The 14,463-nt window shown below is 44.6% G+C and overlaps 1 protein-coding gene across 4 annotated transcripts in view; it reads left to right on the top strand.

Moving 5' to 3' along the window:
* RC3H1 (ring finger and CCCH-type domains 1) overlaps nucleotides 1-14,463 on the top strand; it is a 101,466-nt gene that overhangs the window by 72,858 nt on the left and 14,145 nt on the right. For 3 of the 4 annotated variants that reach the window (XM_088479333.1, XM_088479335.1, XM_088479332.1), the window contains exons 9-16: nucleotides 2,257-2,369; nucleotides 2,650-2,928; nucleotides 3,111-3,328; nucleotides 8,388-8,767; nucleotides 9,201-9,371; nucleotides 9,507-9,659; nucleotides 12,731-12,944; nucleotides 13,874-13,964. In XM_088479333.1, coding sequence (XP_088335459.1) covers nucleotides 2,257-2,369; nucleotides 2,650-2,928; nucleotides 3,111-3,328; nucleotides 8,388-8,767; nucleotides 9,201-9,371; nucleotides 9,507-9,659; nucleotides 12,731-12,944; nucleotides 13,874-13,964 — 1,619 coding nt within the window. The remainder of the gene's footprint in view (nucleotides 1-2,256; nucleotides 2,370-2,649; nucleotides 2,929-3,110; nucleotides 3,329-8,387; nucleotides 8,768-9,200; nucleotides 9,372-9,506; nucleotides 9,660-12,730; nucleotides 12,945-13,873; nucleotides 13,965-14,463) is intronic. The other variant, XM_088479334.1, reaches the window with a different exon arrangement.

The raw sequence follows: 14,463 nt of genomic DNA, 5'->3' as shown, positions 1-14,463 counted from the left end.
GTGGTGGCACTGGCAGGCAGCAGCAGGATTCAGTGGCTGCACTCAGTCCTCCTCCTGTCCCTCAGTCCTGATCTCTCAGCCCCCTTCAGTCCTTGTCTCTCAGCCCCCTCCCGTCCCTCAGTCCTTATATCTCTCGCCTCCCGTGTACCGGCCTCCGCTTGTGTGTTCCTGTCTGCACGGCTGCCTGGGCTGGCTACCGCTATGATGATGCCCTGCCAAGCAGCAGACAGTCCTCTGCTTAGGCTGCTTAAGTGTGGTGCGGGCGGGTGCGGCTGGCGTTCGGCTTGCGCACCATGACCTCTGCATCACGTCACGCTGCGCACAGCCGAGGGCAGCTAATGAGCTGTCTGCTGCAGGTGCTCGGCGCTGCTCGGCATAAAAAAAAAATAAAGGAGCGCATGTGATGACTAATCTCGACATCCTACCAGAAGTGTAAGTGATATTTTGGGGGGTATGCATAGACAATATAGAAGTGATTGCAGGTAATTAAATGATAAAATTATATTTAGCAAATACTCTTAACCTTAATGCTATTTGATAAGGCCATTAAGACAGTCTACAGAGTGAAGTTACTAAATGGATCTAATGCTATTCCCAGTCGCGATGACCCCACCCCCCTCCTTCACAGTTCTTGCGTTCTGACCATGTGTATATAAACTAGTTGAATATTGAGAACAGTGTTATAAAAAGGCTCCGAGATCCCAAAAAGAGGCAAAGAAAATTTGAGGTATTAGTACTGCATCTGGGTAACTCCTACCTCACTATCTGTGTTTCCTAAGGAGGGTGGTAGAAATAAGTTTATATAATTGTGCTATGTTGACATACATGACTTGTGTGCTTTTGTTTACTATTGTTATGTCATGTGTTGTTAATGTGAAAGATTTTTCATAGACCTTTAAAGACTCCTTTTAATCTGGTTTTGATGCCTGCAGCATATGCAATAGTTGGCTAATATAGTTTATGTGTGTCTGTATATTTGTCTGTATATGCATGTATATGGGGGACTGCTATCCTAAAACGATTTGTCTTCTATAATTTTAATATGAAATCTAAGAAGAGAAACATCACTACTCCCCAAAGATCAGGGTGCAGAAATGTAGGTGCCCCTGGTATAGAATTGCACGTTTCACTGAATATTTTAGTGAAAAATAATAAATGCAAGTGCTGCAGAGTACATACATAATACATCATAAACATGTTGTTGGGCACATTGTCAGTAAGTACCTAGTAACCCCTCCTTTTGGTGGAAGGTAATGGCTTCCAAGTGTTTTGTGTCGCCATTTAAGGGTCTTTGTGATAATGCTTTAAAGGAGAAATTGCATTTTGGTTGTTTGAGAGAGAAATTTTATGTGAAATTTGTGATGGCTATGCCAGAACTTTACCTATCGTGACATGTTTACCAGCAGTTCTATTGCCCTTACCTTCCATTACTAAACGTTCGGGTTAACTTTTTGCAGCCTTCCCTTTCTAGGTTAGTCAGCTGTTTTGAGGCGTCCATGGTTGTAGCACTTTCTGAGGAGTTAGTGTTGGTGCTTATTCAGTTACCTGGTGTGTTCTTGCACATTTTACATGTTAAAACACATGGAAGAACCTTAAAAATGGGTCCAATACGAGTCATTTGTGCCATTCCCACCACTGCATTTTAACATTTTAATACAGCATTTAAAAACGAATGTGTCACTACTTTATCTTTAATACACACATTATATGTTATTTGTGAAAGTGCATTGAATATTGCATTAGAACTGCATGGCTACAGTGCACTTGCATATGTGAACATTTTTCAATTGCTTATTTGCGAATGAACCTTTATGAAGCAGTGCAATTGTCTTAACCCAGATTCATTTGAGGTCTGACGAGTCGATGATGAATCCACTGGAATGGTGCCCAGATCTTTACATAAGCCAAATTTCCATGTCTTTGTTACATTTTTACTATATATTTGTTAAAATTATATGTACAGAAATGCCATGTGTACCATGCAGATGCTCTTAATTGGTTTCTATATTTAGTGGAACATGCAATTTAACAGTGGGATGGAAAGTATGTGTGTGCACTTTATTATATGCTTCTACGTGTGCAAAAGGTGCTCATGGCTCTGAGAACTTGCTCTGTGTAGTCATTTTTGTGAATTATTTAAGGACATTGATTTGATTCTAATCCCATGGATTCCAGTGCTTATTCTGTTTGCTGGAAAATTGCAAGGCACCTGTTTGTGGCATGCTCTAATAATGTTCTCCATATCTCTCGCTACAGCCACCGCAGCACAGCAAATACAAGACCTACATGTGCAGGGATATGAAACAGAGGGGAGGCTGCCCCCGTGGGGCCAGCTGTACCTTTGCCCACTCTCAGGAGGAGCTGGAGAAGTAAGTGGCTGCTATTTACTTGCAGTATCCAAAAGCTTGAAGCCTTTTTATTGCATTTTGACCGCATCGATGTATCAATGTATCGCTCAGATATAAGGGCTGTAGATAGTAGCTTGGTTTTTACAGTTAAAGCACTGGACCCCCGTTACTGGCTGTTTAGTTCTGCGCAGCTCTTCTGTATAGAACAACTTGTTTAGTTTTGCACCAGATACTACAGAGACCTTTTGCAACCAACGATTGTCAAGGTCGTATGAAAGCAAATGGGCTTTTTGTTTATCAGGTTTAGAAAAATGAACAAGCGTTTGGTTCCTCGGCGGCCACTGAGCGCTTCACTTGGACAGTTGAACGAAGTTGGATTGCCCACCGGGGCAATACATTCAGATGATGGACCTATGGATTTACCTAGCCGGAAGCAAGGTGGCCTTCCCAATGGCATCGTGTCAGGGAGTTCCGTGACACAGCTACTCTCCCGGGGTACAGATTCTGGTTACGATTCTGGTCTGAAGCCTCTTAAACTGGATCATTTAAGCAACAGCAGCCCAGGCTCCCCCCCAGAATTGTACGTATACCCTTTATTTCCCTTGCAGAAGCTGATTTTTATTTGGTAGCTAATAATAATATGCAAGTCGTAGCATGCACCCATGTTTCTGCAAACTCACTTGCTCTATACTTCGGTAGGAAGTTCAGGGTTTTCAACATTTTTATGCTTTAAATAATGTTTCGTTTATTTTGTCATCTTAGGCTTGACTCCGTCTCCAAGACGTCCATGCCTGCCTTACCAGTCGGCTCGCACCAATCTTCTCAACGCATTTCTGGTGATCTTCCCCCGTTGCCTGTGTCTAAGCAGATCCATATGGTAGCACGGGGTTCCCAAATTTATGCTCCTCCCCAGACTGATATGTTTTACGCAGACCCTAGGGGAGGAGGTCCACCGTTTGAACCTGTAACCTACCCACCAAGTAAGTCACTTTAATTTAATTTTATAATTTATTTTGTCCCTCTTTTTTTGGTACTGCTAGTTATCTGTCCTGTACAAACAGGTTGTGTAAGCAGATGTCATTCGTGACACTTGGGAAGTGATGCCATGACTGCTTCTCTTAGCTCTGAAATGTGAATGATAGGTGTTTTATCGTGGGCATGTTTCTATATAAATGACTCACATTGTACTTGTGCACTCATAGATTTGTTTCTTCTTAAGGGTCCATAGGGCTCCACAGGGAAACCTTGGGACAATAAACAGTTAAAGTTTTTGCCATCCCAAGATGCAACGGTCCTTCCTCTGTACCCTGAGGCAAATCAGTTTTGTTGGTGTCCGGCAGGAGTCTGTTAATTTTTATAACAGTGGGCTGCCTTAGGCAGCCCAAAGCTTTGTATTAAGTTATTTTATTTTTTACTTAGTGAGCGCGCAACATCAGACTGTCCGCAGGACGCCTGTGCTGCCGCTCCATCACCCCTCCGGGGCGCCGCAACTCTAGCTCCGACTGGTACTTTTGGCGGGCACCATGGGGACCTTGCTAGCCAGCCCCGCGGGAGGACCCCAGACTGCAGCCTGGACTCTAGGGGAAGGTAAGATGGATTACTGCTCGCGGTAGCCCACGGCTGGGCAGTCTTACCTCCGGTCTCAGGGGACAGACGGGAGTTGCTGAGTGTGAACACCAGCTCCGTCTGCGTGATCCACCAGGGTACATATGGAGCTGGAAATCAGCAGCTAAAAATCAGTCTGGGGTGGTCTGCTTTCCCTGTAACAGCGGCCCCTCTCCCAGCTCAGGGCGCCATTCCTCTGAGGTCTAGCCGCTCTGAGCCGCCCCCTCAGAGGTCTCCGGCGGCCATCTGCTACAGGCTCAGCCACAGCTCTCTGGGAACCGATGGGTTCGGTCCCCCTACATACTGCTCCTTGGGGCCAGGTTATGTAGCGCTATAGCCTACCAGACTTGAGGGTCTATTTACTAAGCAGTGTTAGGAGACAGAGTGAAAAGTGATAAGAAAGTGATAAGGTGCCAGCCAATCAGCTCCCAATTGTCATTTTTCAAACACAGCCTGTGAGATGACAGTTGGGAGCTGATTGGCTGGTACCTTATCACTTTCTTATCACTTTTCACTCTGTCTCCTAACACTGCTTAGTAAATAGACCCCTTGAGGTCTGAGTAGTTGATTGTAGTGACCTTTTGCAGTTACACTATTTTCTGCATTGTATGTGACTTATGCTAGCACTGTCTGTCTGTATATTTTCTCTATACTGTCAGCTTATGCCTTTCCCTTTTCTCTCACTAGTAACCTAACATACAGGTGTATTCAGAGTTCTCTGTACCTCACATTTCTTGTATTTGTGAATGCTGTTGCATACAGTTGGTCACTGCACTGTCCCATACTCTGTGCTTTCATGCAGCTTATCCAAGCATAGGCAGGATCACTATGCTGCATACCCACTTGTATTTGGAGAATACTGTCACATACCTAGTGGTTGCATATTACTCAATGCCATATTGTGTTCTATACTACTCTGCAGCTATGTTTAGCAAGGCGAGCAGCTAGCAGGCAGCTGCACCCATACTGCTCTCATGTAAAGTATGTGCTGCAGGCTTAAATGAGGAGGATTTAATACAGGATGGTCTGTGTTTGGCCTGGTGGGGTATAACACCTATCAGACCCCCCAACCACTGCCCAGGAGCAACCTGGGCTTCTTTTTCTCAGGTGCTGGATACTATTGTGGACCGCCTAGCAGTCCCGGCAGTAATTCCCCCTAGGGGGTTGCCTCAACACGTACAAGCAATACAGGTACCTCCTATGCCCCCTCCATGGGTAGACTTACTCTCTAACTCAGTACGGAGTCTGGCGTCTACCCCTCTACAGCCTTTCAAAATATGTTGCAAGGTGAGAAGCCCCTACTCAGTAAGACTACTAAGCGTTCTGTGTCCCCTTCGGGCGGGGAAGATGCAGAGATTCAGTCTAAAATTAATATACCTGCTTTGGTGTGTGCTGTCAGATCTATCCTACAAATAGAAGATGATGAGCCCGTCCCCAAATCAAAGCACCCACTATTTAAACGACAAAAAGTGGCTTCAGCAGAATTCCCTCTCTGATCAACTAGCTGAGCACATGGCAGCGGCTTGGCAGATGCCCGGTAAGAGGATTAAGCGCCAAAAGAGCCTAACCTCTTGTTATCCTTTTCCTACAGCTCATTGCGCAAGATTGGAAAGTCCCCCCAGCAGTGGATTCCCATGTTACGTGATTGATTAAAAGCGCTACATTACCTTTCCCTACAGCCTCCTCACTGAAGGACCCTATGGATAGATAGATTGTCTGGCCTTAAATCAGGTGTACTCTGTCAGGAGCTATTGCTCGCACGACCATGGCTGTTGCCTGGGTGGCTAAAGCAATTAAGAGCTGGGCAGATGCCCTAGAAGAGTCTCTCCCCTCAGTGGCCTTCTCGGGATCAAGTGGCCTATATAACTCAGATAAGAGATGCAGCTTCATATATTTGAGAAGCGACTTTGGATGCTAGTCTCCTGGCCTCTAGAGCATCAGCCACGTCAGTGTCCTCCCGCTGCGGTCATGGAAGGCGGATGCAGACTCTAAGAAGGCCTTAGAGCAGGGGTCTTCAATCTTTGGCCCTCCAACTACTGTGGACCTACACATCCCAGAATGCCCATCCACTATTTTGATATAACAGCATGCTAAATCTGGCAGGGCATCCTGGGATCTGTAGTTTCACAGCAGCTGGAGGGCCAAAGGTTGAAGACTCATGCCTTTAGAGACATTACCTTACAATGGAGGAATCCTGAATCCTGTTTGGCCCAGACTTAGACCAGATTGTAGCCACATTGGCGGCATCTAAAACAGCTTTTCTGCCATCAGCAACTACTGCAAAACCTCGGACAACGTCCTTCAGGTCCTTTCGTTCGCAGGGAAAGCCTATGGGTCAGTCATTTCCTAGGTAATCGGCTTCCACTAGGGCCGCAAAGCCCAGGACCAAGCAGACCTGGGCCACCAGAAGTCCTGCTTCAAAATCTGAGGACAAGCCTTCAGCCTGACTGGGTGGGTCTCCCCCTGGGTGACCCCAGAGTAGGATGCCGGCTTCTTCATTTTGCCCAGTGTTGGTGTCTAACCACCACAGACGCTTGGGTAAGAGAAGTGCTCTCTCACAGGTACGCCCTCTCATTTCTAAGACAGCAACCCCACCAATTTTTCTACACGGGCCCTTCATCAGACCCGAACAAGGCCCTGCTTATCCAGAAAGCCATTTAGTCCTTGCTGCAAGCAGGGGTAATAGTTCCAGTCCCGCTATCACATTATTCATCCCTGTGTCTGGTTCAGAAGCCTAATGGGTCTCATCGGCCTGTATTCAACCTCAAATCCCTGAACAAGTTCATTAGGGTGCCCAGGTTCCAAATGGAAACACTACGATCTATTGTCCTAGCTAGGAAGCACTCTAAGTCAGTCAGCAATGGCAGAAGTGTCACGCATTCTCACATGGGCCGAAGGTCACCTCCCGGCCATCTCCGCAGTGTTCATTCCGGGAGTTTTCAATTGGGAAGCGGACTTCCTCAGTCGTCATGACGTGCATGCCGGGGAATGGTGTCTACACCCAGAAGTCTTTTCAACTCCTAGTGAGCAGATGGGGCCTACCAGAGGTGGACCTCAGTGCCTCCTGACACAATCACAAACTGCCGATGTACGGGTCCAGAACAAGGTATGTCAAAACAACCTTCGTGGACTTTTCATCTGGTTTACATATTTCCTCCAGTCTCCCTTCTTCCTTTGAGTCAAGTTCAAGCAAGACAGAGGCACTGTCCTGCTGGAGGACCCAGCCTGGCCAAAACGACATTGGTACTCAGATTTTCAGAGCATCTCCATAGAGAGCCACTTTGTTCTCAAGTGGCTCACAGCCAAGACTTTGAAGGGTGTCAGATTTATGGGCGCTCTCCTGTCATTCTCCATTTTTAATCTTCCATCAGGACAGGACTGTTCTTCAGACTCACCCTGGTTTCCTTCCCAAAGTGGTGACTCATTTCCATATTAAAGAGAAAATTATAGTCCCGGTTTTCCAATCACCAGACCTTGGCAAGTGAGGCCTCCTTGGATGTGGTCCGTGCTCTTAGGATCTACATGGATCGTACCAGTTCTCTTCTGAAAACAGACTCCCTATTTGTGCTCTATAGATTTCATAAGAAGGGATAGCTAGCCAATAAACAAACATTGGCCAGTTGGCTTCGCATTACTATCTCACAGGCCTACACACAGGCAAGCCTTCTTGTACCGGCTACTATCACTGCTCATTCCACTCGCTTTGTGGGTCCCTCGTGGGCAGCTTGCCGTGGTGCCTCAGCTGGACAGCTTTGTAAGGCGGCCACGTGGTCTTCTGTCCACACCTTTCTATGCCTTCAGTACATTTGCTTCTCAGGTTGCTTAATTTGGACGCCGGATTCTCCTCTCAGCTTAGGAGTGTCCCTACCCTTGAATAACTGCTTTGGGACATCCCCAAGGTCTCCCTGTGGAGCCCTATGGGCCCTAAAGTTATGGTAAATCTTACCTTTGTTAACTTTTTTCGAAGTCCATAGGGTCCACAGGGCACCTGCCCTGACGCATCTGGTTTCCTGGTCACCGGTTTCTCATCTCCTTATATGTGAGTGTGATTCTTGAGTGTACCAGTCTTCCTTCTCTCCTTTCCTCTTCCTGCCTTGGGCTTGTTAACTGATTTGCATCAGGGGCGGGGTATAGGGGGGAGGGGCCGGTGCATTCTGGGATGGCAATAGCTTTTAACTGTGTGGTGTCAGGTCCTCCAAATCCCACCTACACCTCAAGGTCTCCCTTTGGACCCTATGGACTTCGAAGAAAGAGCGTTAACAAAGGTAAGTTTTACAATAACTTTTTTTTTTTTTTCTTGTTGTATGACACTTAGTGGAAAGATTCTCAATCCTGCACTAAAATCTAATTTTAGAATTATTTATCCTTGTGCTATTTTTAGCAATGTATATGTACCGCTCTTTCTGATTTTTATTTATTTTTCTCCTTTCACAGATGTTTATTACCCACCTCAGACCGTGTCACGCTTTGTTAGACCTCAGCCATCTGCTCCCGAATCCACCCCTCCCTACCTCGACCACTATGCACCCTACTTACAAGACAGGGTTGTTAGCACACAGTATGGGACGCCCGCTCAACAGTACTCTCCCATGAGCCAGCCTATGTACACACACTACGATGGCCGCCGTGTATACCCCTCTGCTCAGCAATCCTACCCAAGAGAAGAAATGGTCCGTGCCAGTCCTGTACCACTGGACATGCCACCCAATAGTGGTTCTCCTTATGTACCCGAAGCCAGAGAGCGTTACCAGCAAGTAGAAGGCTATTATCCAGTGTCTCCACACCCGGGACACATAAGACCACCCTATAATAGGGTATGCCGACCTTATTTTATATTTTGTATCAGCATTACATGAATGTTAAAATAAAACTCAAGCAATTTATGCTTTGATATTGGCTAAGTGAATAACCATTTACTAAGTCTGGTTACAAATATTCTCAGGACCAGAGACTTGTGAAAGAGTCCATTTAAGAGGGTATTCAATTGCAAGTTATGTGGGAGAAGTGGCACTTGGCGACCACCAATATTTTTGTTTGTGTTGTTTGGGGGTTCAGCGGTCTATACATTTGCAAGTATAAATGTCTGTCATATTCTATGCACAGTTACTAAAGCACCACAACACTAGTTTCCTCTGTATTCCAGTATAGGATAATTGTCCTTGATGTGTTTGTTTTGTGTTACCCCAGGGTTTGATATGTAAAACTTTTTACATATAACCATTTCTTTGTTCACAATCTCTGTTCCAGGAGACCTACGGCCGTTTGCCTCCTCAACATCAGTCACAGCCCCACCCCAGCCTGGATGACCTTCACCGACGTCGCAAGGAGATCATGGCTCAACTAGAGGAGAGGAAAGTCATCTCTCCACCACCGTTTGCCCCTTCACCCACACTGACTCACCCTTTCCATACGGATGAGGTGAGAATCATTAATACTTGGCAACTGGAGTGCAACCGTTTACTTCAGGTTTGGTATACTTTGAAAAGACTTAATTGTTGTAGGTTTCTTTAGAAGCAATATAGTAACATTTATTTTCTTATTTCCTGTTCTTAGTATCTTGATGAGGAGCTGAAGATTTCTGGGAAGTACAAAGGCAATGACTACAGCCAGTACTCTCCCTGGTCCTGTGACACAATCGGTTCCTATATCGGAACCAAAGACGCCAAGCCCAAAGACGTTTCTGGTGGAGGCAGTGGTGAAGTACCTGTAAGTAGGATCTTCTTACTTTAGCCCACCCTTGTCAAGTTGTCTGTTTCTTAATTTTAATGGTTGTCATTTTGTTTCAAATGGTCATGAGTTACTAGCCCGAATTATCCTATGCCATTCTCACCCAGACTCTCGTCAAGTTTGGGCATTGTGTCACTTGTGATGGCTGCTCCGTAATCTTACCAACATTCAAGAGCTCAGCCACCTTAATAAGTACATACATTGCTGGTGGTTTTCTTGACCCTCTTCCTTGTTTTTGGAGATCAGTATTGCACCACTTCTCTGGTATTAACTACATTACTGGCTACTATTTTTTCCAACACGATTTTACATATAAAAAAAAAAGATATTTGAAACATATCCATATTGATTTTTATATTTAATTTTTGTAATATCGATGTGCGATATAGTGAAATATCGATCATCCCGAGTTTGCATAGAGGAGCAGTCATTGGGTATACACTGGGGGGCTGAGGACTGGTTCATTTCCCCGGTGGCTGCTTCCCACTACAGCCAACTGGTAGGTGTTGCTGCCCGATGAACAGTGATCGGGTGCAGGGATGCAAAGGGGCTGGGGAGTTCCCTCTGCCACTGGTAGCTGCTGGAAGATTATCTCTGTCAGCCCCCCCAGTGTGCATTTTGGACTGGTCAAATTGTTTGCGACTATGTCAAGTGTAACGCACAGCCTGTCGTGGTCGCAAACGATGGCACCACACCATCCAAGTGGTTATGGGGGTTTCATTTTTTTTGAGCAGCATAGTTGGGGGTTACGAACGGTATCGTGGGCCGTACATATCATGTTGAAAGCTGCCAGACCTCCTAATAATACAAATGAAAACCCATTTTGGTAGCAAATCTTATGATACACTACTTAAATATTCACAACCATTTTATCCTGGGCCGTCGCGTACAGTTGTCTTGTATTTTAAATTCTCAAGTCTTAATGGTCATGAATACAGATATTGTGACATTGGTCTTTCGATCTGGCTTATAAAGCAATACAACGGGACATCATAACAGAACCTGATTAAAAGATAGTTGTGTTGTGCGTGTTTTTTTTTTTTTTCTTTCAACCCCTGAATCAAATCATTAACTCCCTGTTTATGTTCCTTTTATTGGTGTTCTGTAGATATTTACCTCCTAAAATATATATATATTCTCTCTCTCTCTCTCTCTGTCTCTGTCTGTCAAATGAAGAGTTGCAGTATAAAAAAAATAAAATAAAAAAATGTTGCCTTCACTATACAAGTATAAACAGTGAATTAATTAATCAAGCATTAGTCTCAATCTGCAGAAAAGTGTTGTTACAGTGTATAGGCCATAGTTACACAATTCTTAAAATTTGCCTCAGCTGGGAAATTGCTGGGGTATAATCTCCAGGCCTAAACTAAACCCCAGTACTGAGGGCGGAAACAAACACACACAAATAAAAGGGGGGAAAGGTTCATCCATATGACCGTCTCGCTGGATGCTCATGCCTCCACACTCATACAGCAATGGCAAACCCCCAAACCATAAAGTGACATATTCCAAGGCTTCCCAGACTGTCGTATTTCAGTAAGTATTCACGTTTAGCAAATAGAAGCCTCTCCTGGCCAGTCACCTCATGTATCAACCCATGCCACGTTATGAAAAGTAGAGGCTCTCAGAGCCATCCAGGTACGAGCTATGTAGACCCTAGCCAGAACAATGAGGAAATACTGAGCTGTAACTTTGACACTATTCCAAGACCCAATAGACAAGTCAAGGGAAAATAATGGGATTTTACCGCCAGTTCAGGCTATGCATCTTGTAATTTCAGCCCAAACAGAACCAAGCTTTGGGCAGAGCCTATGAAGGTGCCAAGGGGTCAGAACATTTGGGGCACACACTTGAGGCACCCATCCCAAATCTGTTCAGTAATTAAGGGGAGAACTAAATCCTATGGAGGATAAAAAAAAACTGCATTTGCTGGTATTGGGCTGAAGTGGCCGCTACAGGACTTCTGAGCATTAGATCCCAGTTCTCATCTGTAAGCGGACCCAGGTCTGCTTAACATTTTGTTCGAAGTACAGCCAAAGGGGCGTCAGAATGAGTTAGGAATAGAACATTGAGATCAAACTTTTCTCCCCAGAGGCCCTCATTACAGATTTAATAAGATCACCAAAAATGACATGTATCCGAGAGGCAAAGTGGTCTGGCAAAGCATGGTGTAAGTGGAGGTATCAGAAGAACATGCAACGCAGGATGTCCGATTCATCCCTTGTATGCTGAAAATACTAACACGCCCTCACGGTAAATAGGCCTAGGGAGCATGTACCATATCCAATCTGGAGGGGTCACCCTCAGATTGGACCTCTGTTAGGCGACCTCTGAGTGGAAGAGCACCAAAGGGGCCACCAACTAGACAGATGCCTGCCTCCAAATAGAGGGAGATCCTGTAGGGCTGGGATGGTGAACCTTTTTTCTGCCGAGGGCCATTTTGATATATATAACATTATTCGCGGGCCCGGTGCAGGTCACGCTCCCTCTCTGTGACATCACATGGGGCTGGGCAAAAATCGCCAGTGGTTACAGCAATGCCTGGAGCATCCTGAGGATGCTCCGGGGAGCTGTAAGGGCAGCGGTGTAACTGTCTGAAGCGTCCTAAGGGGGGGGTTGGTATGGACCGCAGAGCGAAGCTGCCTTGGTTTCTTAACTAAATTGTGTAGTTAAAAGTTTGTAATACTGTAGCAGCCCGCACATTTGGTTACCATTGCCAATCCATTTCATAAATAGTCAGTGGGACATGGTTGGTTTAACTGATTACATCAGCTACACATTTTTGGGGGGTTAAAAGCAGATTGTCCAGATTTAGCTAGTGCATGTCCAATATTTTTAATCAGCTGGAAGTTTTGTTTAGTTAATAGCTTAAATGCAATTTATTGATATAATCTGCATGGCTTTTATGGTTTAATATAGAATTTACGCCAGATTAAATGCCTGTATTTTGTATAACTGTGTTGAAATCCAGCGCTTCGTTTCCAGTCTTGAATGAGAAGTCTGTTGTATCTACCTTCATACGTCATCCATTTTTGTCTTTTGTCTCTCAGAATGTTGACAGCAAATCCCTAAGAGATCAGCGCCTTGAGATCCAGCGGAGAGCTACTGATGCAGGGGAGGATGATCTCATTCCGTTTGGCGACCGACCCACAGTATCCCGTTTTGGTGCCATCTCCCGCACCTCCAAGGCGTTGTACCAGCAACCAGGCCCTATGTTGCAGGCTCTGGCTGCCCAAGGTGCGGCTACCAAATCCAGCATTACTGGTGCGTTTTTTGGGGGGATTTTTACTTACGGAACGAGACAACGCCCACAGAGCCAAAAAAAAGTATTTACCACCTATGTGATTTTCTGCAGTATTATATTTATGAAGCTTTGGTTAGATCTTTTACTATTCAGTATAGGAGAATATGACACTGAAATTTGGTGTGTTGGTGTGGTTTTTATTTAATTTTTTTTATTATTATTGATTCAAAAACACAGGTGACTAATTAGCAAGACATATGCGTATAGGTCAAACATAACAACCATTGGGAAATGTTATACAATAAACTATTATTTAACTGTTTAAGGTCGGATAAATAAAAATGGCGGCTGGTCCGAGATTATTAGTTCTTAGACCCCTTAGGCCAATCTTTCCCAATATATAACTTTTGGACCTTTACCATAAACGAGGTTGCCACATGTTACAATTGAAGACCAGGTATGATTTACTTAATCATCTTGAGTTCCTGTTAAGGTTTTCACTTTTTAAAAGCTTTTATCCATGGTGATTATATATTCAAAAAAGTGCCCCTTTAAAGTAATTTCGTGCACAAACACCAAATGAGACCTAGATTTTATGACCATATATTCTTATTGGAAACCTGATTACTGCTCTCAAACGAGAAAGTTGCTCAAAGGAAAAAAATTGGCAATCGTACTGTAGTAATATAGGCAAGAACATTTTATCACAAATGATAGGTATCACACGTACAATATATTGGTTTAGAAACCACTTACCTGCATCCCAGCAGCAATGGAAACATACATCCTAGTACACTTTACACATAAAACATGAGGTCTTTTGGTACCCAGTTCCAACACTTGATTTCAGGAATTAAAATGACCACAATACCCAAATGCGTTTCGTCTTCAGTTAAGTCACTTAACTTCCTCAGGGGTATACAATTTATTTTTTATTTTTTTTCTTCAGATTACAGCCTATACAGTAGTCACAGCAGCCTTGGAGGTCCTCCATACTCTCCCCATCAAAACCTTCCTTCTCAGGGACCTATGAGTGAGAGGTATATGCCGCTGTCTAATCTTATATTCTTCTCTTCTCCACTTTGTATCATGTTTTGTGCTAAAATGTAACTCTTATTTTGTTAATATAGAAGGGACAGTCGAGTGCGATTATGTAGCCATCTTTGCTTTGAAGTACTTTTATAGAAGTTGGGTGCTAGGAATCGGCCGACAATATGTAAAGTGTTTATGGGTGACACCAGTCACTGTACTGGAGACACTTCTTGGTATTCTGCAGTGGCATTGTCAACACGAAGGCACCATGACTATTGGAATATATTATCCCTCGGTAACTATGGGCTAGCCAGGCCTGGCCAACCTGTGGCTCTCCAGCTTGTGTGAAACTAAACATCCCAGCATGCCCTACCACAGTTTTAGCATTCCCTAAGAGCAAAACTGTAGCAGGGCATGAAGGGACTTGTAGTTTGACAACAGCTGGAGAGCCACAAGTTGGCCAGGCCTGGACTAGGTGAATAATAGTCTTGCTGTCAATGTGTACTG

This window comes from Taudactylus pleione, unplaced genomic scaffold (genome assembly GCF_031769625.1).
Source record: "Taudactylus pleione unplaced genomic scaffold, aTauple2 ptg000230l, whole genome shotgun sequence".
Classification (NCBI taxonomy): domain Eukaryota; kingdom Metazoa; phylum Chordata; class Amphibia; order Anura; family Myobatrachidae; genus Taudactylus; species Taudactylus pleione.
Note: the sequence above shows the minus strand (reverse complement) of the source record. Positions and strands in the feature narration are given on the sequence as shown.